General features: G+C 42.1%; 1 protein-coding gene across 2 annotated transcripts in view; it reads left to right on the top strand.

Moving 5' to 3' along the window:
• HAAO (3-hydroxyanthranilate 3,4-dioxygenase) overlaps nucleotides 1-26,974 on the top strand; it is a 52,191-nt gene extending 25,217 nt beyond the window's left edge. Inside the window, exons 6-10 of one of the 2 annotated variants that reach the window (XM_074949350.1) lie at nucleotides 539-582; nucleotides 20,011-20,156; nucleotides 21,136-21,204; nucleotides 22,470-22,552; nucleotides 24,832-26,974. In XM_074949350.1, the coding sequence (XP_074805451.1) occupies nucleotides 539-582; nucleotides 20,011-20,156; nucleotides 21,136-21,204; nucleotides 22,470-22,552; nucleotides 24,832-24,910 (421 nt within the window). In that variant the 3' untranslated portion in view covers nucleotides 24,911-26,974. The remainder of the gene's footprint in view (nucleotides 1-538; nucleotides 583-20,010; nucleotides 20,157-21,135; nucleotides 21,205-22,469; nucleotides 22,553-24,831) is intronic. The other variant, XM_074949349.1, reaches the window with a different exon arrangement.
• Nucleotides 26,975-27,469: the final 495 nt, after the last annotated feature.

Below are 27,469 nucleotides of genomic sequence, written 5' to 3'. Positions count from 1 at the left end.
AGCTACAGCTCACTTCGTCGGATGCATGCAGTGGAAAAACAAAACAAAACAAAATCCGACGAAGTGAGCTGTAGCTCACGAAAGCTTATGCTCAAATACATTTGTTAGTCTCTAAGGTGCCACAAGTACTCCTTTTCTTTTTGCGGATACAGACTAACACGGCTGCTACTCTGAAACCTGTCTTCTCCAAATGGTTCATAAAGGATGAGCAACTAGCAGAGCAAGCTTTGTATTACAGGATGGCAAGGCAGTCGCCCAGAGCCGCAGAACATGAAGTCAGCAAAATGTTAAGTGACTACTGTGTGAATGACTTTGGGTTGGAAAGTGCCTTAGGGCCAAATCCTCTACTGGTGAAACTGGCATAGCACAATTGAAGTCAATGAAGCTATGTCTAGTTACACCAGCTGAGGATCTGGCCCTATCTATTTTGCAGATTGCTTATGGTAGTACACAACTTCATAGGCTGTGTTGCTACATAATCTCAGCCTACAAAATGTGAACATTAGGTTTTAGTGATGCTTAATGTTTCTTATTGCAGATTTTTCAACTCAACACAATATCACACTGGAAAACCAAATCCAGGTAATGAAATGATTGTCCCAATTACAAAATTAATTTACATCTGAGTAATTAAGCAGCAATGATTTTAACTGAATTAAAGTTCTGTTTTTCCTTTCTCGCTGCTTCTGTAAATGAAAGCTACTTTGTAAGGAAAAATAGCCACTCTCTTTCCCTGCAACAGAGACAAGAAAAATGCATATGTATGAGTGGAATTAGTACCTAGTCTGCTTATGTGAGGACATCAGAATGAACTATTTAGAGAATTATATAGTGCAAGATCTAAGAAACTCTGTTCTGCTTCCACACTGTTTGAGCACCATGCAAGCCAGAGTGAGATTTTAGTAAATCAAATCACCACATCGCACGGTTATTTCTCCTCCTTTACACAGGATTGTGTATTTTATCCATACTCTGAGAGTAGGGTTGCCAACTTTCTACTTGCACAAAACCGAACACCCTTGCCCTGCCCCCTCTCTGAGGCCCCTCCCCTTCTCCAAAGCCCCGCCGCTGCTCACTCCATCCCCCCTCCCGCTGTCGCTTGCTCTCCCCACCCTCACTCACTTGCTCATTTTCACCAGACTGGATCATGGGATTGGGGTGTGGAAGGGAGTGAGGGCTCCGGCTGGGGGTGCAGGCTCCAGGGTGGGGCCAGGGATGAGGGCTCTGGGGTGGGGCCAAGGATGAGGGCTTTGGGGTGAAGGAGGGGGGACATGCCGCTGCTTCCAGGAGCGGCGCGGAGCCACGGCAGGCAAGGAGCCTGCCTTAGCCCTGCTGAGGTACTTTTAACGGTCTGGTCAGCAGTGCTGACCGGAGCCACCAGGGTCCCTTTTCAACCGGCCGGTCCGGTCGAAAACCGGACACCTGGCAACCCTATCTGAGAGAAAGGGCACTTACCCTCAGGTCACTCAGGGCCTGATCCAAATCCCATTGAATTGCACTGGCTTCACTAGGCCTTGGATCAAGCCCCAGTGTTGATTGCAATTGTGTTGCCCTAGAGTGGCTACTTAAGTCACTAATCTATTTTCAAGTCAGCCCTCAGATTGGAGTGCAAATCTCTTCTCTTTGAGGCCCTCCCAGCAGCCCAGAGAGAGGTAGCTATGCAGACCTAACTCCCAATGCATTCAGTGCTAGGTTGACAGACGAATTCTTCTGTTGCCAAGCTATTGCCTCGCGGGGAGGTGGATTAAATACAGTGACAGGAAAACTGCTACAGCTGTAGTGCTACCATTGTGCTGCTGTAGCATTTTAAGTATAGACATAGGCTTAGAGAGTATGAAAACTTTGTATAAAGAGTATTGTATCTGACCCTGTAATGGGATGTTAAACTGTATTCTACCATTCAGCCATTAGGTGGTGTCATGTGTAACATACCTTATCTGAGCTAGTAATAGCTAGAATAAGCACTGCATTGAAAAAAGAACAGGGGTACTTGTGGCACCTCAGAGACTAACAAATTTATTAGAGCATAAGTTTTCGTGGGCTACAGCCCACTTCATCGGATGCATAGAATGGAACGTTTAGTAATATATATATATATATATATATATATATATATATATAAAAAACGCATACATACAGATAAGTTGGAAGTTACCATACAAACTGTGAGAGGCTAATTAGTTAAGATGAGCTATTATCAGCAGGAGAAAAAAACTTTTGTAGTGATATCTTACTATAAGTAAGTTCTATGCATCCGATGAAGTGGGCTGTAGCCCACGAAAGCTTATGCTCTAATAAATTTGCTAGTCGCTAAGGTGCCACAAGTCCTCCTGTTCTTTTTGCGGATACAGACTAATACGGCTGCTACTCTGAAACCTGTCACTGCATTGAAGGATCTTATAGCGAACACATCTCTGGTGTATCCCCAGGAAGGAAACTCTGTAGTCAGTCCACATGTGATTCAAGGGCCTGACCTGCAACTTACCATGTACAAGAGCTACATGAGAGACCCAGCATCAGTATTGTGTTCTCATATACTCCTGGCAAATGGCTTTCTGACAGAGGAGGGCTCTGTGCTTTCATGGGAAGCAAATTTTGTCTTCCCAAAAGCTCACTTCTACTTACCTCATAGAATAAACAAACTAGTTTATTCTAACACGGGTGTCTCCCAGTGTCCAACAGGTACAGACTGTAGAGCTGGAATCTAAGGTAGTCTTGCCTTGTGGTTAAAACACTGGATTAGGATTTAGAAGATGTGTGTGCAATTCCAGACCTGTCACAGGCTTCCTTTGTGATTTTGGGCAAGTCACTTAATCTCTCTGTGCCTCACTTCCCAATCAGTAAAATTAGGATTGTTTTTCTCCTATTCTTTGCCTGTTTGTCTATTTAGATGGTAATCTCTTTAAGGCAGAGACTCTCTCTCAATTTAAACTCGTATAGTGCCTATCACAACGGGGGGCCTAATTTCAACTGGGGCCTCTTAGGTGATATTGTAATAAAAATAATATCCCCAATCTCACACATCATCCATCCTTGGTCAATTTAATGATTCCCAATAAACACGAGTAAGATATATTTGAGCAAATCCCTTCCACATCAGAACTGGGAGGTTGTAGCTCAGGAACAAGTGAATTATATTGAGCAGGAAAAAAAATGTAGAATACTAAATATTAACATTGGCAGTATTTTCACAGAAAGTAAGAACCACAGGCTAGACTGTCACATGCCATAATATTTCTTGAAGCTTTTGCACATAGAACTGCAAGAAATTTTACATAAATCTAGCAAGGAAGATCTTTCTTCTGTTGTTGTTCAAAAGTCCTCCAAAGCCCAGGAGGCTAGGGAGAGTTTAATTAGAGCCAAAGGAGATGTTTTCAAGAGAAAAAAATTAAGCACTTAAGCGTATTACATTTGTTCTGAGCTCATTACATCTTTTTTTCCCCTGAATGATTTCCCACTTGGATTTAGCAACTGAATCCAGAATACAAATATTTTCACTGGTTTTTGGCTTTGCTCTTGCCCCAAGTAAAAGGCAATTAGAAAAATTCTGTGCAGAATTTCAGCCTGGTGAACAGCTCAGCGCTCCTGATCTGTACTTCTCAGAGACAGTAATAAACACAAGCTTCCAGAAACAGCTTCTGTTGTGCAAAAAAAAGCCACACATACCCTAATATTTTTAGAGTTGCAGGAATTTTAGCTCCCAGCTCCCATTAAACTCAGTTGAATTTGTGTATCAAACCCTGCACAAAGCCTTGGGTAAGCTAGTAACAAAAACTACTAACTTCTCAAGTTGTGTTCCGCTGATGGAGAATATACCCCCCAGAGCCGTGATTTCCTCTGGGATTTATAATTTTCTCTCCTTGGTGTAATTCAAGGATCAGCATAAGATGCGTGCAGTATGCAAATCCAATTGAAGCCCCAGGTACCTAAGTGGTCCACAAATCTTGTGCTGGTCCTGGGCAAAGAGGTGAATTTCAAGCCAGGCAAGCAGTCTGCATCTAAGTCAGCAGCAACAGGGCTTCAGCCAAAGCGCTCTCAGCCTCATCTCCACATGAGTTCCAGCTGTTCCACAACCTCTGCAGAGAGACAGACAAATAGGAAAGGTAAAAGAAGCAAGAGAAAAATCTCCAGAGAAAGTCCTGATAGCACCTGTTTCATTCAGGAAAGCTATGAATGGAATCAATCGCTCCATAACTATTTTTGACTTGAGCTAAGTTTCTTCTTGGTTATTTATTTATTTTGGGCCAATTTTTGGCCTCAGTTAACACTAAGGCAATCCTGCTGAAATCAGGATTTACAAAGGTACATGCAAGGGTACAATTAAGCCTTTGGGATTAATTTTAAAAGAATGCCTACATTTGTGTGTGCTGTAAGTGAGAAAAAATATGTATGCAAAAACTGGGCAGGTGCCTGTTTAAATAGCCGTTTTCAAGGACAATCACGTGAACTGCAATCATGCACACATTTTTGAATGCAGACCTCAGGCCTCCTGTGAAACTACCTGTTACACTAACCTGAAGTTTTGCCATATGGGGATAAAAGCTGGCTTGCCCACCACTTATGTAAACAAGAACTCCTCCTCTTATTTCTAGAATTAAATATGTTTTTAAAAAAACCCTGATTTGGGGTCCAGGAAAGGTATCAGATACATTTGTTTTATTATCACAGTCATGATGTGTGGAACTGTAAGTGCCAAAATAACCATGGGAGTTTGGGAGATTCAAAGAGATTCACTTGGGATTTCCAGCTGGAAGCCAAAGTGCCAGAAATCTCATCAGAGAACCTGATATGGTGACAGTGCTAGCCCAGTTTTGCAGACTCGGAAAGTTCAGATATGTTCAATAAGCTTCAGATAGGTATCCAAGGTCTGGATTGATTATTTGAACCAAACCCAAATTAAGGGCACGTCTACAAGGTGCATTTGTCTGCACCAGAGGGGTGTAAATTCTAGTGCGCACTAGCATGTCGCACACTAACTAGCTCATGTAAACCCTGCTGGCCTGCACTAAAATTCCCTAGTGCACGGTAATGTAGTCCTGTTTCAAACAATATCATATTAACATGCACTTGGGAACTTTTAGTGTGCACCAGCAGATTCCACATGGGCTACTTAGTGTGTGACATGTTAATATACACTAGAATTTACACTCCACTGGTGTAGACAAATGTACGGTGTAGACAGGCACTTGATGTTTGCTCATCACTAGTAATGGTCAGCAATGGCTGTGCCTGAAAAGCTTCAGAGATTTGGTTTACAAAAGCATCCAAAGGTTCAGAAGCTTATCTGGTGTTCCCTGAAATAATCCACACTCAAAATCTGGGCTCAAAAATTTGTGCCAACTGTCTCTCTTCTAAGACATTTGGTACCTGTTTCCAGGTGGGATGGAAATGTTGTCAGAATGTCTGCAGAGAATTTAGGTGCCCTAAAGTTTAAACTAAAGTTTAATGAACTTCACTAAAGATTTTATAATAGGGTTGATTTTCTCCAAATGGAACTACCTATTTTTAGTCAATATATACCAGTGCCTCAACAGCTACAAAGGGCTTTATGAGGACAGCACCATGGATATAGAAGAATATGGTACAAAGAGCCTGATTCTGCTGTCACATCACATACACAACTTGCACTGTTCCAGTGCATGGAACAACTGCAGCATTGGCTTCAAAGCCTAGTGAGTACATAACCAAGTCTTTGCTCTTGGTAATCACTCAGCGTAGCGAAAACAAAAAAATATATGAACAAGTATGAAACGTTGTGTGTTTTACTCATCAAGTTGTGGGGGGAAAGACATAATGTAGTCTAAAGCCTGATCTACACACACATTTGCACTGGTTTAACTAACTAAAGTATTCTATGAATTGACTAACTAAAAGTATTATATAAATTATAGCTGTGAGCTAAACCAGGGTAAGCCGGATTTAAACCAACATGAGTGTTCACATTACAAAGCTGCATTGGTTTAACATCATACCTTTTGTTAATCCGGTGCAATTGTTGTGCTTAGACAAGCCCTCATACCTTGTTGTGAATCTTGTGCCATTATAGAGCATGAAATCAAACAAGTCAAGAGGAGTGCAACACTGTTCTCAGCAGACACAGCCCAGTTGTATGTTATGCAACAGACAGTGCCTGATTTACAGCAAGGCCTATTTCCAGGACATCATCCTTAGAGACATTAAGATTTAGCACACATAAGTTTAATTATCAGTTAATTGAAAATAAAAAATAAATAAAGAGAGCTAAATAAGAAAGATAACTGGCTAGTGGACAGTTTATTGGTTCAATTAAATGAAAACTGTACAACTTAAAAAAAGATCAAACTCCAAAGGGCAGAATTCTGCTGTGTTACCTCAAATAAATCTAGAGTATCTCTGTTGAAAAGTTCATCAGATTTGCACTTGTGTAACTCAGGAGAATATGTTAAAGATCATAGTTGAGCCAACTGAAATATACAAAAACAAGTTTTCCTATGGAAATTGTATTTTCCAGTGTTATGCTCATATATGCAAAAAAAACCTATAAAGTAATATTTTAAATTGAAGTTATTATTAAAAACAGCTTGTACCAATATCCTACATTTCCCTTTTCCACGCCCTAAAATAACCCCACTTCAGTCCCATACAAACACTTAAAAAAAAATTAAAATAATCCAGATGTTGAAAACATTAATCCTGACAATCTTTTGGCTCTGAAGCAGTTTAAGATAATGATTCCTTGGCTATTACACTAATGGAGGAAGGAGAGGGGAGTTAAAAGGCCACCAACACATTAGGCCGGATTACTCAATTCTCTTCTGTGACCAGTTAACCCTCTCTCATTGTCTAATATATGAGCTCGAAACAGTGACTGAAGTGTACAGATGTTTAAAAAGTGGCCTTGCTGCTGGGAACACCCAAGTCTCTGCATATTGTGCAAATCCCAGCCAAGTAGCACTCAGATTGGGCTAGTTAAACTCACACCAGTAATCACTTTTCAGGGGTGGATCAAAACTATCTGGGGCCATGAAAACTTCAGAGTTCCATGAGACATTATCTGTGCAACCCCTGCCTATAATTCAGACCTGGTCTCTTTTCGGATCTTCCCCCACTCTCTTCGTTCTGCCAAAGATACTAGCCTCAGTACCCCGTCACCTCTTTTGTCCATAGGCCTCATCTACCCTGCCCCTTCTTCTTGGAACTTCTTCCCCAAACCTGTTTGCCATGCGAGCTCTCCTAGCCACATGCAATCCCTCCTAAGACTGATGAATGCTACACAGTCAACAATAAGTAGAAGGAATGAACAGGACCATCTAAATATGTACATGCTTTACCAAGTGATCATGTGATCTTGCTGTCCCCCTTGTCCTTTCCTTCCCCTCCCCTTTCTCTGGGCCTTGTGTGCATCTGTCCCTTATTAGTAGTGGCATGTGCAACCAAGACTATGCTTTTCTGGGCAGGGACTGTGTTGTTACTAGCATACTTCCGGGCACTTGAAAAAATAATAAATGTCTAAATAATAAATTCTATAGGAAGGGTCAAAGTGTCTATAGATACGATAGATTTTTCTACTAAATTGTATATGACTTTTCCATTAGGCTGGCAGACATAATAGCAGATCCTGTGCTAGTGCACTGTCCCTCCTAGTGCCCTACAGGGGGCATGAAAGATGTGGCCATACTAACCCCCTATCCTACCCCTCCATCTGGCTGCACCTGTGGGGGAAGGCTGCACCATTTACAGTAAGGGCACAGCATGCAGACTCACCAGCTCTAGAAGAGACTGAGTCCAAAGCACAATCTGCCGTTAAGCAAACAGGCTCTTCTCCATGAAGGCTTGGCCTCATGCCACGTTTGGAGGTTTGTTGTTCGGTTATTTTTCAGTTATTGATAAGCAAAAAAACCCTTCAAGAGTGTATTTTGCGTCCACTTGCCCACTGTTCAAAAATCGCTAAAAAGATTCACTTCAAATTTAAAAAAAAAAAAAATCTAAAATTCAGTTGTAAAAAGAGCTGAGACTGAATAGAGTCTGTGTCCGAGAGGAAATTCTTTTCACAAAGATATGAGCATGAGAAGACAAGGTGTTTGAAGAGAGGGCCAGATGTCAGTCTACCTGTAGCATTCTGGCTGCAAGAGATAATAGAAGCACAGTTTAAAAGACAGAATGTAAATTACCTAAAAAGAAGGATGGGTGGGTGGGGTTAAGTCCAAAAACTGGGAGTCAGGTGACCTGCTGGCTCATCCACTGACTGTATGTATGGCAGGGGCAAGCCATTTAATCATTCAATAGTGATTGAGTGGGCCACCTAAAACTCTAGGTTATGAACTGGGTACCCAAAATTGTGGCACCCATAACTAATAATGTAAAAGTTGGCCTTAATCTTTCTGAGCCTTTGAGATGAGCCTTTGGGAGACTGTCCACTGACCTTAACTGGCTTTGGATCAGGTCTCATGTGTACCGGTTTCCCAGCTGTAAAGTAAGGATCGTGCTTACCTAAACCCCAGGCATCTGGTAGGATGAAATTCATTGCTGTATGTAGAGCCCTTGGCAGGTGCTATCGAAATGCAAAGTATTTCTATCAAAACAAGCCTATGTGTAGTTTGGGGGTTTTTTTAAACTTCTTATTTACACATCAAGAAATTCAGTAGAGTGCAGTTTTTAATTAAAAGCTAAATGGTGGCTTTGTCACGGTCCCCAGACAAGGAGCAGCATGTTGTTGCACTGTCCTAGGAAGCAGATTGTGACTCAATGATTCACAGTCTCCCTCCCAGTTTTCCCCGGCTCCAGCCATGTGCCAGGCCTATACCTGGCACTGTATAGTCCCCAAGCATGTCAGTGTAGCAGAGCTGACTGTAGCAGAGCTGACTGCATTGGCGGGGAGCCAAGACGGCTCCACCCCTTCCTCTTCCCCACCCCGCCCCACCCCCGCATTGGGGCAGGGATGTAGAAGCTCTATGGAACTAGCTCTCCCCACCATGAAGCTACGCACAATATGTGCAGCCAACATATGGGAATAAATGGTCATATTCTCCTGCATGGACCCAAAAGATGGGCCATAATTGTCCTAAATTAAGGACATAGGATAGTAATTTTTTTAATTGAGTTACACATTGATTTACGTAATTTGCCATATGAAAACTTCCACAAAATCTTTAATCCCAAATCTCTAAATTTCCTACAGATCTCAGGATTCAGAGCCATGGGTTCCCAGAGGAGTTCCTTGATCTCAGTGCACTCTAATGACAACCACCAAACCCACACCCCAGAAAACCCCCAAAGCACAAAGAGACCTCTTCTGTTCTGTAATACTCTCAGCTGAGATGCCACCAAGGGAGGCAGAGCACAAGCCGTAATCTTAAAGAGCTCTCCTAAGGCTTCACCATGGGAACTGAGCCGTTGCCAACCTTTTGCACATATGTATTTAATGACACCATCAGAGGAATCACAAAAGTGCTGGGTCAAAATGCTCTTCCTTTTTTTGTTCAGTCTTTGGTCACCAGAACCAAAGCTTAGATCAGTCACCTTATTAGAGGAGATGAACTTACTGGTTAACTTCCTTCTTCTCTTTTCAAATGCTCCCCAGACAGCAACATCTAGAACAGACTATGCACCAGGAGAATCAATCTGCTGCCTTTTGCCTTACCCACACCCAGGGCTATTTAATAATAATAATAATAATAATAATTTGCATCTCTCAAGCCCCCTCCTCACAGAGATCTAAAGAGCTTTAGAGAAATTATTTAAGCCTCCCATCACCCTTGTGAGGTAGGTATTATTATCCATGTTTTACAGAAGGGGAAACCAAGTCACAAAGATACTAAAGGGCTTGCCCAAGGTCCTATGCAATGTTGTTGTCGCCATGTTGGTCCTAGGATATTAGAGAGACCAGGCGGGTGAGGTAATTGCACAAGGTCATACAGCAAGTCAATAGCAGACTCAGAAATAGAACCCACGATTCTCAATTTCTCGGCCTGCACCCAGAACACTAGACTACATTTGCTATATGTATTACCTGGCATTCCTGACCACAGGGATACAGATCCACCATGCCCTGAAGAGTTTGCAATAGGCCATAGCAAAACCTGGCCTAATTACTTGTTACCTGAGCAAAGGAAGACAGCACATACAGTTCCCGTTCTCACTTATTCCCTCGTCTAGCTGGCTACACCTCCCTTATGGAGAGGAGAAAACATGGGCCTACTTCTTTACATGCAACATTTATTTTTATAAATTCTCTTCATCAACCTCTTTGTCTGAATCAGAAAAACACAAGAGAAAAACCTACCATTTAGTTTGCAGCATAGATTTAGTGACATGAAAAAAAATATGCAAAGACATTGTTACATGATCCCTAATAAATTATTAGCCATGATAAGCCTGGAGGCATGCCACAAAAACATATAATTACACAGAAAAACATATGCCAAAGTGCTGTATTTTCAGATAGATGGTTCAGCAGCTGTACTTGACATCAGTGAGATGGGCATAAATACCCTGGCCTAAGTTTTCAAATTGACGAGTGATTTTAGGTGCCTCGGTTTTTGGATGCTCAACTTGAGATACTTTTAAAAGGCCTGATTTTCAGAAAGTGCTGAACATCCAGCTGCTGAAAATCAGGTCCCTTTTCAGTGATTCAGGCTGGGTACTCTAAATTACTCTAAATGTACTGTGATGGGCATGTGTGAGAGAGAGATTTATATGAAATAAGAAAGACAAGGTGAAATAAGACTAATATAGTCCAAACTTGAGTCCATATTCAGGCACTTGATGAAGTGGTTTGATTTCCAGAGTTATTGTGCACCTACAACTCCCACTGACTTCACTGAGGCTCTGATTCAGGAAATCACTAAACACATGTTTAAGTCCATCCCAATTCAGGACAGCACTTAGAAATGTGCTTAAAACCCATTGCACTGATTTAAAGGTAAACAGGTGCTCAACTGCTGTCCTGAAAAGAGAGATTTTTTTTAATTGAGGCTTTGAGAACTGAACTCTCAAGTACCTCTGATAATCAGAACAGTTATTTTAGTTGTCACCCCACTTTGAAAACGCTAGCCTAGATATTTAATTGACATTGTCAGTAAAATAATTTGTCTAGAATAGCATTTGATTGCATCAATTACAATGCAGCTGTCTCAAGTTATATACATTATTTAAAGATATTAGTGTTTATGGAAGATGTGCTGGTGCATGGGGAGTTAGGCTTACATATCTGGGCAGAGAATTTTAGGATATAACTCGTTAACAGGAACAATTAAACCTTAACATATGCGAAGTTATGGAATTATAGCGGTCACCTAAACAGATTCGCTAAGATACACTCACTCATTAATAAGAGGTGGAAGGAGATGAATGCAAACTAGAACAAAAAGAGTAATGAAATGCAAATTCTAAAGTAAAAGGGTGTGATTTCCCCATCTCCACTCCAGCACCTTTTGGCTGGGTAGAAAGGCCAGAGAGGCATAAAAACCTCTGTTCCAGTTGCAGGAGAATTGCTCTGGTGCAAGCACGGAGAAGATAGCCAAAAAGCTGTCTCCTAACCTCCCCCATCATGCCCTGGCACAGCAGCCATGGTTGGGGGTTGGGGGGGCACAGCACACAGATATGTGGAGTTTCTGGAGAGCATTATGGCCCAATGCCTGCTCTCACTTAGGCAGTAGGATTGCCAGGTGTCCAGTTTTCGATCAGAACGCCTGGTCGAAAAGGGACCCTGGCAGCTCTGGTCAGCACTGCTGACCAGGCTGTTAAAAGTCTGCTTGGCAGCACAGCAGGGCTAAGGCTCCCTGCCTGCCATGGCTTCATGCGGCTCCTGGAAGCAGCAGCATGTCCCCTCTCCGACTCCTATGTGTAGGGGCAGCCAGGGGGCTCCGCACGCTGCGGCTGCCCCAAGCACTGGCTCTGCAGCTGCCATTGGCCGGGAACTGCGGCCAATGGGAGCTGCAGGGGCGGCACCTGCAGTCGGGGCAGCATGCAGAGCTGCCTGGCCACACCTCTGCATAGGAGCCGGAGAGGGGATGTGCTACTGCTTTCCAATGTCTCTTAAAGCATGAGTTGGTTTTGAGATGTAGTTTCAGATTTACTTGGCCATGCAGAACACTTGGGTGCAAGAGTGAATTTGCAAGTCTTGCTTCTAGGGCCAGTGGAGAGTATGAACCAAATTCAGCTCTGGTATAGACAAATGCAGTTCCCACTGAAGACTCTCGAAGATGCACCCATTGTGCCAGGGCTGAACTGGACTCTGAGTCAGCTGCATGCAGAGCTTTTTGTAATGAAACCCATAACCTGGTGAGTTTTTGCCAGGTTACAGAATCCAGAAGGCCTGCCCAATTCTAGCCTGAGTTGTAAGTACTCCCAGGCTAGTGGTGGATGGAAGCCATGTGAGACTTGGTGGTTTGGCATAATTTAAATCCCAAAATAGGGTAAAATTTACTGTTTTCATCAATAGTTTCATTTAAAGTTTTGGGTTGAGGTCAAGGGGATCTGAAGACTCAGAAACCAAAACAAGGTTCAGATGAACTAGAGAAAGGCTTGAAGTAAAATCCCAGATCTAAATTTCAACCTCTGGATGTGACCCAGAGCCAAACTCATCCGAATCTACCTTTTGAGCCTTTTTTTTTTTTTTTTGAAGTGTTGCAGTTTTTGGATGCCTAACTTGATATACCTGCTGAGCATCTGTCTTCTGAAAATCAGGCTCCTTTCAGGTGTCTGAAGATGGGCACCCAAAAATCACTAGTCTTTGCAAATAGTGTATATTTTTTATAATGGACCGAACAAAAACCCAGTCCCAGACCCTGCTCCCTTGAAATTTGAGGTGTTAGAAATTTGGATGTAGTTTGCATCGATGCTCTTCTGTCTGTAGAATAATCCCTCCCATCCAGTCAGAGTGATGTTGATTTTGAAGGAACATAAGTGTCCTGCATTAACAATGCTATTACTGAAGTGCTGTGATATTTATTTTTAAAACACACTATTGTTGCTCTACAAATAACTAAAGAAGCTACATATCATAAGGGCCGCAATGGGAAATCAAGGAATAAATATATATAAATAACCCCACAAAAATACATCGAAAAACAGCAACTTATTAATGCAAATAATGACAAAGTTGAGGCATGTAAACCCTGCCTGCAGTAAAGCGGTGAGCATGCAGGCAGAGGGCAGCAGTGAAAGCTCTACAGTAAAAACTTAAGTCGACCTGTATTAAGTCGACTTACAGCCACCGTAGTAATTATTGCAGTGGTGCATGTCCACACTACCCTCCTTGGGTTGACGGTACATGTCCTCACCAGGAGCACTTCCACCGACCAAAGAGGTGCAGTGTAGGGAGTGGAGATCCCGGGCTCTCAGCTCCTTTGGCAGCTTCCTGCTCATGGGCTCCTGGTGGGCTATCCTCCACTCAGCTCCCCGTTCCCCCCCCAGGAGTGTGCGGGGGGAGAATCCTCTGGGGCTTCTGGGCCCCAGGGAGTTGGGTCCAGCTGCCCCAGCTTGTCGCCCCCCTCCACTCTGCCAGCTCCTCACTGGGAGCTGGGCAACCTTGTCAATGTCACAGCTCCCAGCCAGGAGTGGAGTCCATTCTTGCCCCAATTCCCAGCCAAGAGTGGGGTCCAGCTGCCCAGCTCTCCAGGGGAGCGGGGGACAGCTGGGCTCTAGCTGCCCATCTTTCTTGTTGACAAGACCACTAACAGCAGATGTAAGTAACATAGTATATACACAGGCACTGTATCACCCTAACCGACATAAGCCCTATGCCTTTTGTGGAGGTGGCGTTATTATGTCATCTTATTATGACATAAGCTGCCTTATGTCAACCTAACTGTGTAGTGTAGACCAGGCCACAGATCAATGCCTGCCAGAGTGTTGGGACACTGTAGGCCAGTCATCCCTGCTGAAGCCTTTTACCATTTGCAGCATGCACACGCTTTGCACCAGTCAATGGAGAAGGAGAGGTTGCCCTACCCTGTCTCCTTTGAGGTGCAAGCTGGAAGGAAGGACAGACTGGAACTACCTTTATGCAAGGGTTTGAAGTTATAGAAGTTTCTTGAAACCAATCCCCTCCCTCCCACTAAATCCCTTTTGCAGAGCCACATAGACCTAATCTCAGCTTTCATTGTTTAACTGAATCTGACCTGCTCTAAAAAGTGTCATTTTCTTTTATAAATTCATTCAGTAAACCTGATGTATTTTTCAATTTAGCATATTGTCACACTTTATCAGCCAAAGCTGTAAAAAGCACAGCAAGTTTATAACACTAATAGTTTAACACTGAATTTTCAGTATGAATATTTAATAGTAATGAACTATAAAAATGGACCTAACTGTTGAACTCTTCTAATGAAGCTCTTCAATATTAGGACATGTACGAAAATATTAGAGTTGATGTTCCACTTAAGGATGTGGCATTTGGGGAATAAATATATAATGCTTTTGGCTGTCTAGTTTGAAAGTACTGTCTTCTTACATTTTGCCTGTGTGTTCCACTGCCCCCAATAAATTAATTTGTGTTTGCCACTTGTCTCATAGTACCATTAGCACATCAAATGTTAAGGAAGTATCAAGAGACCAATTTGCTTAGAGATTAGTTAAAGCAAAAGAACAAACTATACATAAACATAAGCGGTCCTATCAAAACAAAAGCCACTGGGTGATAAGAGACACTCAGTTCCTTTGGTTGTTAGGTTGTAATAAAATGCCTGTTTACCTTGCCTGCAATGTGGGGCTCCCTCAGTCTCTCCTGTTGAAGCTGTTCCACTGTGGATAAATAATTAAAAGTCATTGGAGCAGGGGGACTGGATGCTGGGTCTCCCACATCCTGGATGAGTGCTCTAGGTACCATGCTATAAACTCGTTCTCATGTTTGTGCACTCTCTGGCCCAAATGCCCCTAAGTATTTATCCACAATGCAACAGCTTCAACAGAGACTGCAGGAGCCCCCCTATGAGAATATCTCATCAGAATGCCCCTGAAAGGTAGATCACTGTTCAACTCTCTTCTCCTCATCAGCTGTAGGGGGAACTTGAACCAGGGATCTCCCATATCCCAGGTGAGTACTCTAGCCATTGACTAAAAGTTACAAAAGAGGTCATCCTCCTCCTCTACTTCCCTCCCTTTCCTCCACTGTTTTGTCTGAATTCACCTGAGGGGCCAGATCCAGTAGGCGGCCTTGGAGCCTGCCTATCCAATCCCTTGAGTTTGGCGGCTGAACGCCCATCTTCCCCTGGTTTGTGAATCACTGTGGGCTTAGGCGGGGACAGGCGACCAGATGCCTAGAGCGATGCCTAGTGTGCATGCCCAGGGGCAGAAGCCCAGGTGCCTAAGGAACTATTTACTGCAGAAACGTAGGTGCCAAGTAAGTTTAGGTACCTACAGAGTTCAGCGGCAGTTTTGTGAATCACAGTGGAGCCTAGAACTGGGATTTGGATGCCTAGACCCAGACTTAGGCACTGAAGTACTTTGTGAATTTAAGCCTTCCTGCCTGAAAGTAACATTATCCCCCATCTCATATGGGATTTAACTGAAACCACTGGTTAAGGGCGACAGTGTGCCTTTCAGCACAGCTGCAAGCAGGGGGGACGGGCAGCGCATATAAGGTGCAATACCCCAGACTGAGCCTCTTTGGGCCTGCGACAACCCTTCAGAACTACAAGCCCTTCCCTGCGTCACACTTGCCTTGGCAGAGGGTGCGGTAGTAATTTTGCTGCCGGCCTATACCAACCATAAGTTCTGACACCCTGTTGGCCGCCACATTGGAGTCTATCAGTGGGACACTAGCATGAGTGAGGCTAGCAAAATGGGCCCCACAATGAGTGAGCAGCAGATCCTGGGTTATAATCGGCTCCTGGGCCCATACTCAGACTGACTCTTTCCATTTCTGGATCAGTTTCCACTTCTTGCTTAGAAACACAAACAAGGTAGGGGGGTTTCTCCTTGCAGGGCTCTTCGCATCTCATTTGAACCCACAAAGACCCCCAGTTTCCCTTGCTTAAACTATATGCTCACCCTCAAACTCCCAAACTATTGCCACTATTCCTCCAGGCCAAGAGCACTGTACTCCCTTTTAAGCCTCTCACTGGGAACCTTAACAACTGGAAACCAAGTGTCTCACTGCCAAGTAATGTCCCAAAAGGAGCTCAACTTGCTGATAAATCTCACTGTTCTCCTCCCATATCAGCCTGGATTGTGAAACACTGGCACCATGTTCAGGTCTCCCACATGATAGGGAGCACTGCGACTAAGCCACTTCTTGGGCTCCAGAAAGTTTTTTCCAATTAAACAGTGCCGTATGTTCTGTGACATTGGAAATAACGCAGCTATCTAAATAGTGCTCAATAAAGCAGACTATTACTGTTAACCAAACAAAGCATTTAAAAATCAATTAGAACACTAATTGCACTAAGTACCATGGTGGAATGTCTTCAATTTCTCTCTGCTTTTATGTGTAGATATGAATTATAAAAATATTTTACATACATTCCCAGCCAAAAAAACCGATGTTAAGATGCAGCTGAGGTTGAGAATCTATTTCTATAATTTAAGGATGAAGAACATTACATACAAATTATCCCAAAACCAAGCATTATGAACCTAGGAAATTCAGAATTAAAATTAAACCTAAAAGAAACCCAAATATATTCAGGTATGAAAATGGACAGTTAAGGCACCCAGACAATCTTTACTTTGCCCTGTAGTGACACCATGCAATAACCATACAAATAGAATTAATTCTTATTAGTGTTTGTGATCCCACCTTAAAGTAAACTGAGTTTCTGTCATATTTTTCCTCATAGTGTCACTCTGTTTCTAGGGGATTTTCTGCTTTGTTTTGTTTTACAAAAACAAAATTGTTCAACAACTGTGCTGGATAAGACAGAATAAGATGCCTTTTGCTAAAATAAATGTTAAGTAAAAAGAGCTTTAACCAAATGATTTCTTCTTTTGGTGTTAACACTATATAATGGAGAGAAGCATTACAAAAATAAATGGTTTGCTTATAAACGGAGCTTTGTTAACCTGTTTATTTTAACATGCATTGATATAATAGAGATTTTAATTTATGTGGCAGAAGAGGATGTTTCTAGATCAAAAGCTGCTGAAAGGGGTTTTACCTTGTCCAAATTTTCTTGAGGACGACTATGGCTGCAAATACATTGTGCATATCATGAGCCATTAAACTGTGATAGCTTCTTTAACACAGTGCATTGCATTTCATGCACTGACCTTCTGGGAAAAAATGGTGGCAATTTACATTCAGGATACCATGGTGTGATAACAAATTCAGTGAGGTTTGTAATTTCTAGAAAAGAGGAAGGAGAACATCATATAGTCAACAGAATGAAACTGCATTTCTAAAACTCACAACATTATCTTTGCTGGGTCTCAGGCTTTGTCTACACTACCAAGTTTTGTCAACTACACTTATATCGACATCCAAAAGTTGACTTAATAAAATCAGAAAAGCTTGTTCACACTAGCCCCCTCTGGCGACAGATGACATCCACACTGGGGGCGCCGTCATCGACAGTGTGAGCAATGCACTGTGGGTACATATCCCACAGTGCAGGGCGACACCATCTGTCGCTAGGGGTTGTGGGAAGGCGGAGCGGGTCGTGACACATCTTGGGACCTGACTAAATGTCCCATGTTGCATTGCTTTGTGTCCCAGAACTCCATGGGCTTCCAGCTTTCTTTCGTGGCATTTTTACAATGGCCATTTTCTGCTGTGCACCCTGGCATCTTTGTGAGATGGGATGGATCCCACACTGCTCTCCTATGCTCTGTTAAGTGTCATGAGGACATTCTGCATGGCAGTGCAGTTAATCGTGAAATTACTGACAGAAGAAGACTCACAGGCACCCGACATTCTGCATGATATGGATAGCAGCAACTTTACATTGCTTTTGGCATTCACAGAGCAGCTGCATAGGATAGACCGTCGCTTTTGGGCGAGAGAAACCAGCACTGAATGGCGGGATCTCATCATCGTGTAGGTGTGGGATGAAGAGCAGTGGCTACAGAACTTTTGGATGCGTAAAGCCACCTTCCTGGAACTGTGTACTGAGCTGGCCCCAGACCTGCGGCGCAAGGACACCAGAATGAGAGCTGCCCTCTCGATAGAGAAGCATGTGGCAATCGCTGTGTGGAAGCTAGCAATTCCAGACTGCTACCAGCTGGTCGCGAATCAGTTTGGAGTGGGGAAGTCGACCGTTGGGGCTGCGTTAATGCAAACGTGCATGGCAATAAATTGCATCCTGCTACAAAGGACTGTGACTATGGGAAATGTCTGTGAAATAGTGGGCGGCTTTTTTTTCTGCGTCTACTTACATGGGATTATTACTTGAAAAAACATCCCAGAGGCATTTCCCACCCCATCTCAGAACATTCTACCTAGCAGCTCCTGCCAAGAAAATGCTGCTCGCACTGGCACTTGTCGCCGGCAAAACTTTTGTCTTCCGGGGACGGGGGTGGGGCGGGAGTTAACACCTCTGAAAGACAAAAGTTTCGTCAATTCAATTGCCAATGTAGACCTAGCCTTAGAGGCATGGCTGTAATGACACAAAAGCGGTGTAGTGTAAACATAGCCTAAAGCATGCAGTGTAGCCGCTCTTTGTCTCCTGCCAATAAAAAACTTCCACCCCCAACCAGCGGGGTTAGCTTTGTCAGCAGGAGTGCGCCGTTGTCGTTCAATTGCCAGTGTAGACATAGCCTGAGATAACTGCATTATCTCTGCACTTCACTGAGGGTTGATGGATTCATAGATTTTTAAGAGCAGAAGAAACAATTAGATCATCTAGTCTGACATTCTGCAATACATAGGCCATTGAATTTCACCCAGTTACCCCTGTATGTAGCCCAGTAACTTGTGTTTGACTAAAGCACATCTTCTAGAAAGGCAGACAGTCTTGATCTGAAGACATCAAGAGATGGAGAATCCACCAACTCCCTTGGTAATTTGTACCAATGTTTATTCACCTTCTCTGTTAAAAATTTGTGCCTAATGTCTAACTTGAATGTGTCCATCTTTAACTTCCAATCACAGGTTCTTATTATGCCTTTCTCTGCTAGATTAAAGAGCCTTTTATTACCTGCTATTGTGTCCCCATGAAAGTAATTCTACATCATGATCAAGTCCAATCTTTTTTTGATAACATAAACAGTTTGAACTTTTTAAGTCTCGCTATACAGCAGGGTTTTTTTCCAGCCCTCCAATAATTTTGGATGATTGAAGTTAATTTCAAATAACAGCAACTCAAGACACAAACCTTGAACCTCATTAGCAAAACTGAAGCTGCATTCAGCCCTCTAGCTATTTTAAAATATGAAGGAGAATTACTGGAAATTAATTCCAACCACAACTGCATGAACATTATGAGAAAGATTCTTTATTAAATTTAAGACTGTGAAATTGATTTGTTTCACTCTGGTCAACGCAACCTTCATAGTGCCTCAGAACACATGGTGGAGAGGAAATGAAGAGAATTCTGTTGCTGAGTATGTGAAAAACAGGCCTTATTTACACAGAGGTCATACTGAAGTCATAGAGATGAGAATCAGCCTAGCTGCATGATTTTACCTGTTTTAGGGACCAGTGCGGAAAGGGCATGAATAACCTGCTAGCAGAAAATATGCAACAAGCTTTGCACCCTTGTATATCTATAGCATAATTTCTGAATATAATTGCAATACCCTAACTGTGTTATGTGTTCATGCAAACCACTTTTGAAAAGAGATTGAAAGAAGGCTACGTGCCCTGATTTGGATAAGGCCTATGTGCTTGGTCTTGTTATCAGTCTAAAGCATATGGGAAACATAATTCACCAGCCCTATTATGGAAAGTGCCATTCCATCAGTGCACAGAAACATGCATATACCCATAACATCAGGTACAAAATTAAGATTCTATAACAGCACACGTTGCTTGTCATTGGCTTCCTCATTAGTCGACATCTGTGTTTACAACTGGCTTAGGCATCTAGAACTATCAGCAAAGATCAAGTGGAAGAGAGCTTCACTACTATTAACATTTTGCTTTGGTTGCAGATGATCTCCTGAAAGACACCCCTTTCCCACTAAATGCCACTGGAGTCATGGATCCATTTCCCTTCCAAATCTGGCTAAATGATCATCGTGGAGAAATAAATCAGAAGAAATCCTTGACCGTGTTTGGAGACAATTTTGAGACAGAGGTAGAAGCTTTTATTTTTTTCAAGAGACATGGGAAAATGTTCAAAGGCTCAAATGGCAGTCAGGTACCCAACTCCCATTGGCCATCACTGGGAATTAGGCAACCATTTCCATGTCTGTTTTGATAACCGCTCCCACATTTTTCTTACATAAAATTAATAAGTAGAAAAATGCTATTAAAATTGTTCATTATACCCCCTTCATTTCAGATAACATTCTTGGCACCAAGGCCAACTTTGATTTGTTAATCGTGTGATTTCTCTCTTTAATCATAAAATAGGGGAGGATAGGGGACTGGTTGATCCAGGGGATCAGCAGTGGAAGAGCCTTTCATGTCTAGACCACCAGTTCAAAATCAGTCCCACATAAAAGTAAAGTTGTTAGCATCTGGTGGCTATTCAACATACACAGTCCTTTGCAAAGCATGTAGAAAGTAACATGTCTTCCCTGGAGAACTTAGAATCACACTCAGAGATATGAGACAGTTCCAGTGACAGACGGCATGGAAATGCTGTCAGAGAGATCAATGCAGACAGCAGGAATAATAAGGCTTTGAAGGAGGAAAAGGAGGACACACAGAGCCTGATTTCCAGCCCTTTGAAGTCAATGGGAAAAATCCTATTGATTTCAACAGGCTTTGGATCAGGCCCCATGGTGCAGGGAGAGAGGGTGTTTGTTCCAAGAGTAGGAGGTGGCAAGAATAAAGAAGCAAAGCTGAGAGAGGGAGGAGGCAAAAGAAACAGATAAGTGAGGATATGGAGGAGCATAAGGAGTGGCAGGTGTGATCAGTTCTCCTTTTATCAGTAGGTATCTTTAAGAGATTAGCAAATGTAATGTGAATTCCAACAGTGTAGGTAAAATAATCTCGCATTCTAAAAACACTTCCCCTAAAAATAAAATGTTTTACATACTGTAGGAAGAGCCACATATACTTCAGTCTCTGGATAAAATCCACGACTTTTTCCCCATTTTATGTTTTAGGCTGTAGTTTATGGACAAGGAGTAAGTGAAGGAAGCAAAACGAATGCCGATATCTGGATATGGCAGCTGGTAAGTGACATGCTTACGGACTAAGTCTGGGTTTGTATTTAGATCTGGAACAGATCACTCTGTGAGAAAACTTCCTAGCCATGGGCAAGAAAAAGAAATTTTATATTCCTTCTCTAAGAAGACTCCCTAGCCCAGGAACCACCTGTGAGTCCATTTCAAACCATCAGTCATTCATCAGTGCTTGAAAAGTAACCCTTCTTCCTCCTCTCCCATGGTGGACTGATCAGGGGTCACTACCATCCCTCACCACATCCTGGATGGGGTTAGATTCCTGCCAGCGTCCCTCCCCCAGATCCACGGAGGACATATCATGGACTGCGGGAATCTTTCCTCTGCTGTCCCTCCCCTGGCCCTACAGAGCACCTGACCTAGTTATACACACAGTCTGCTGACCTTCCCATGGAGGAATCAGGTAGGACTCTGAAGTAGATTTGCATGGTTGTGTAACAATTTGTCTACTTGAAAGTGAAATAGTAGAGGTACCTATTCTATGGCTCAGCAGCCCTTAAGAGCAGGGATCCTGGGACAGGAACTAACCTAAAGGATCACAAAAACAAAGCAGAGAAGATTTGCAGCCCAGCAGAAAAGAGAACAGAAGAAAAAGTTCCCATTTACACATCAGGCAGGCTGCCAGACAGTCCCACTAGTTCCTATTCTGTTTAAATTTGCAGAGACTGACCATCAAATGCTAGTTTCAAACAAAAAAAAAACCGCAAAGGGAACTTGTTTGTACTGCTGATAAATGATACAGCAGGCAAGACCCTGTTAATGCTGGCAAGAATCTGACGTCTCAAAGTACTGCTGTCTGACAGGATAGTGATGAGTCCATTTCAGTTTCAATGGGGTCCTATCAGTAATTTTTGTCAGCTCTCCATTGACTTGTGAACTGCTTTTCAAATCTCAAAAGGGATTTGAGGAATCTAAAAAAGAAACTTGAAAAATACTCCAGGAGTCTAGCCCTGTGATTTTCAGGGAGGCATATTGATCAGTGGGCTGTTAGGTTAGCTGCAATGAATCAGCCATGGGGAACCTGAGGGACTATGAAGTGTGAAGCCTTGTTTTTATTGCTGCTAACTGTCAGGCAGGGAAGATCTGCTAAAGTTTTAACAAAGGCCACGTAGAACAGAGCCATTTTCAAGCTTTATTTCTGTGGAAATGTTAGATTTTCCCGGTAGGCTTTACTTCTTACTAAGTGGTTCCTTTTTCTTTCTGCCAGGGACAGCACACAAAGAATTAAAAGCCAACTACTTGTTCTTGTCTTTCAGGAAGGCACATCTGTTGTTACTATGGATGGTAAAACACTGAGTCTAGCTGCTGGTGACAGCCTGCTCATCCCTGCCCTGTCTAGGTAAGTGCAGAACAATGGTTCTATGCATGGTTTTGGCAACAAAAGTCCCAATTCCGTACTGGGATACACAGGAGACCAGTGAGCATGCCTATTTGAGCAAGGCAGCTGCACAAAACTTCTAGCAAATAGACTCACTCACTACATACTAGGGTATGTGTCAACTGGCACATCAGAATATAGCCCCAAAGAATACGGTATCTGCATAGGCAATATTACTCAAACAAAGGGGCATTGAGGAGGAAATGTGGTGGTGCTGACAGATCAGTCTAGAACCTCTCTTGAGGAGTCAGGGAGAGAAAATAGCTCTCACTAAAAGCATTGGAAAAACCAGGATACAGAAAAGCCCATATGTACAGGTAAAGTGATGGGGAGCCAGAGCCCATATCCTTCAGAAGGTGACTTCCTGAGCATGATACCAGATCTAACTGATGTATATGAACACCAACTATCTAGATGCCAGTTCAGAAACACAGCTTTCTCCCATGTGCATTATCCTCGTGAGGAAATGGGATCATGGCATGGCCATCCCTAAGTAGGCTGCTGACAGACAAGATGTTTGCAAAGGAGAGTTGATGAGAAGTTTTCCAGTGGAGAATGGAAAATATTTTAGTTGGAAGAATGTCATTTTCCAGCCAACTCTTGTGAAAAGTGACACAGGCACCCCAGCAGAGAAAGCACCCATCCTCAAAAAATAAAGGATAATGCATGCACATTGGTAGGTACAGCTGGGTACAGGAAGATGATAGTGATAACGTTTTTTCTTTCCTATGGAGGAACACTAGCTCAAGAAAAATCTTTCTGATATTCAATCTACTATATTAACATCCTATAACACTAAAAACCTTGTCTGAAGACTTGAAACCATCTAACTGTGCACAGAACTATAAAGTCAGGCCACTTATCTAGTGAGCTTAGTCATCTTTTTAATACATTTTAAATAGGATTTAATACAGAATCATTGTGATAGATAACAGCAGAGTATACACACACAAAAATCATGTTCAATGTCGACAGTTAAGACAAAAATCTATAATTCTATTAACACGCCGGCCACTTCCACCCAAAACACTATAAGAAGTTACATCTAAGTGTTTCACTAAATACTCTGCCAGAGGGCCCCATGCCCCCTTTGCCTTGTTTTATAACAAGTGCTACACCGAATATTGTTACCCTTTGGCATATGCCGTCTATTTGATTAAATATTTTCCCAGTAGTGTATGATCTTGTTCTATTGTCTTTATACTGTAACTTACAAAATATTTTAGTGCCATGCAGATTTTTTTTAATAGTAACTATAATTTCTTAGATTTATAAAAATGTGAGGTATAAAAGTGTTATTAGATCCTCTATTTCATCTCTTTACAAACTCAGGATTGTTCTAGATTTGAAATCATTTTGCTTTGGCCCTATAACATGCTGTTTTCCATGACTGTTGTTGGCCTCATTTTATTTGTCTATTAAAGCAGAGCAAAATCTAAAGTGACAGCTTTTAATTTTGTCCTGACAATACAGTGCTGTCTCCAAATTATTCTCTATAAACATGTGATTCTTACACTCACTCACTCACTCCTCCCTCTACCGTACCCTCCTATGGTTTTTGAACCCACCTGTCTTAAATTAGCCCCTAATCCTGCAATCTGATCAATGAGAGTGGGTCCATTTAGAATCCAATTGAAGTCAGTGGGATTAAGCCTGGTCGAAAAGGTCCACCCAGGCAGATCCTATCGGATCAGGACCTTTAAATGTAATCTCTTTGGGGCAGGGGTTCTCCTACTATACATATGGACTGCATTTAGCACAACGGGGCCATGATCCTGACTGTGGCCTCTGGTCAATACTGTAATAGACATTAAATAAGTAAGTATATGAGTAAGAGAGATGGCCGTAAACCGCAATACCAAATGCAAACATTCCTGAACTTTTAGGTGTTTGAAATCCTGGTTCAGATGTTTGAAATCCTGGTTCAGATCTGGACTTTTTGAACTAAATTCAGTGCTCAGTGGAGTTACTCTGCTGCTACCCCCATGTAACAAAGCAGAATGTCGTCCTTTCCCTACTTGAATATTTCATCTTGTTTAATTTGTGTCTGGGTTCCTAAACTCACTTCTGACCTCTCTTATATCAGTGTCTGTGAAGAGAAACTCCATTGAAGTCGATGGAATTATACCAGCATGAGACCAGTATAAGTGTGATCAGAACTAGGCCCCATTATTTTCCCCTACATTACAAATACATTAATATTTACATTATATAATCTCTCTCTCTTTGTATTTTTGAAGGTACCACTGGAAGAGAGAGGAAGGATGCATTGCTCTTTACGTTGCTCAAGACCCAATACACAAAAGACCCTATGCCTAATTTCTGGGAATGTAAACTAAACATTGGTGATCAAAAACTTTATCCCACATAGATAATTTTAAAGATGGTGCTGACAGGGCTACAGTAAACAACTGTAAACTGAATTACATGTCTAATAAAAAGGTTACAATTAAATTTTGGTTTCAAGCAATAGATCCAATTAAACGTAAAGCTTGCATACTATAGGCTGCACGATAAACTGACAGCTATGAGCTATTTGGTTAAAACGCAGAACACTCATTATTCCAAAAGAAATGTGAAACTGATTTAAGTAATGCAGCCAAATATACAGATTTATATACTTGATCTTGAAAGCTGAAGCTAGACAAATTCATCCTGGAAATAAGGTGTACATTGTTAACAGTGAGAGTAATGAACCATTGGAACATGTACCCAGGGTTGTGATGGATTCTTCATCATTGGCAATTTTTAAATTAAGACTGGATGTTTTTCTAAAAGATTCGTGCTAGGAATTATCTGGGGGAAGTTCTATGGCCTGTGTTATACAGGAGCTCAGACTAGATCACAGTGGTCCCTTCTGGCCTTGGAACCTATGAATCTGTGAATCCCAATTACAGCAAATTAAAGACCTTTCCAAATAGGAGTCTCTTCTAGTAGCTCAAGGACTTCAGTGGGACGATTCATGTGAGTAACGGTTCCCCACTGGGACCCATAGGTGTGGCCCAATGTGACTACATTAAAGGATTTAGAGCGAGACCATACCTTTAAGTTACAATCATTTTGTGAGCTCAGTGGTGCACGTGTGAGATATGCAGCTGTCACATACACAGTCCTGTACAGACAACTGCAGTGGGGTGCAAATGGGGCCATCACCCAGTCCCCACTTGCCATTTTGCAGCATAAGAAGGGGCTGGTCCTTGTACTCCCCTAACACCCCTTCAGAGACTGCAGTTGTAGCTGACCCTCAGTGTTCATGTTTTCAAGTAAATTAAAAGAGATCAAAAAGATAACAGTACAGCTTGACCTGAGCCTATGAAAATCTGGTAGGGAACATATCATGCATATCACGTAATACTTCATACAACATACAGTATTGTATGTATATCCACTCATATTGTGGCAATATGACTCTAAAGCACACAGATAGGTCTGGTTGTAGTTCTCCAAATGCCAAAACCTCATTTTAAGGTGACCAACTATTCCTTCGAAAACCTGAAAGGGATACCCCCCGCTACTCCCCACTTGATTTTTACTTTGGAAATATTGGGCATGACAAGTGGTTTTCACTGGTTTCCTCTGGGGTCTCAAAGATTTTACATGGGCCTGCATACTGGATCCTTTTACTACTGAAACATTGAAAAACAAGTTAGTTAGAAAGGTGGTGTTACCAAATCTTAACATTTGTATGTTTGTGAAAGTCTAAAATTACTGTAGCTTGAATATTTCCAATTATACTAATAATGTAAATTAAAAACAGACTGTTCCTGCCTATAGATTTTCAGTATTTCTGCCTACCACCTACAGGGCTTATTAAACTGAGCTGTCATATCTCTTTTATGCTATTATTCATTCCTTTGGGGAGAAGATGTCAGATGGAATGACTTTAATCCTTAACTCTTATGGAAGGCTCACTCTAGAAGCTTTTCCATTAGAGAGTACAACAGAACCTAATTCCCACTCACAACTATGAGACCCATTGTGAATAACTGAATTTGGCTAATTAGGGTCCAGTCCTGCTGTGCTTGCACATGTGAGTAACTTTAACCATATGAATAATTCCCATTAAATTCATAGGAATTACTCATGTGACTAAAGTTATTCACATGGTTAAGCGGAACTATCTCCTCAGTGAGTAAGGGACACTCCTGCTCCTACTGAGGTCAATGGGAGTTTTGGCACCATCTTCAAGCAGGACTAGGATTAGGGTCTGACCCATAAGGTGTTGAGTATTGAAGTCAGCAGGGGCAGAGGGTGCTCATCACCTGGCAGGATCAGGGCTTGAGTGATCAAACAACAAGTAAAGCAAGATAATCAATAATGTATGCTTGAGCCTGCTCAAGCCTGGGAGAAAGATTAAACCCTGTATGTACCTTTTTAGATATTGTAATGTTTTAAATTGTTTTCATTATAGTATTTAGAAATAACTTCCTTATATACTTTTGTCTTCTTTTATAACAATGGAGCCAGATCCTCCACTGATGCAAATTAACATAACTTCACTGAAGACTGTGGAGTTATGCCATTTATACCAGTTGTCCAATTAAGTCTTAATTATATAAGTGTTCATGGCATCACTGTGGTACTAAACACGTTAAAATGTGGGGACAATTAGAAAGAGTGCTGATTGGCAAGATTCTGCTGAACATCGGCATCTGATCATAACAAACAGCCTGGTCCCACTAAGCAACCACTGCGATAAAAAGGAGTAATCCCCAGCACAATAAGGAAGTCACAAGTACTCACCAATGTTTTCCAGTCTATTGGAACAGGCATAGCGAGAAAATTTTCAGTGGGAGAAGTATATGTTTGGCCCAGTGAAATTAAAGTGCCGTACAGTTTTAACCAATAAAAAGAAATCATTCTCTATGCAACATGTAG

The sequence above is a fragment of the Natator depressus genome, chromosome 3 (genome assembly GCF_965152275.1).
Source record: "Natator depressus isolate rNatDep1 chromosome 3, rNatDep2.hap1, whole genome shotgun sequence".
NCBI classification, from domain to species: Eukaryota; Metazoa; Chordata; order Testudines; family Cheloniidae; genus Natator; species Natator depressus.
The sequence above is the reverse complement of the archived record's forward strand: the minus strand, read 5'-3'. Positions and strand labels throughout refer to the sequence as shown.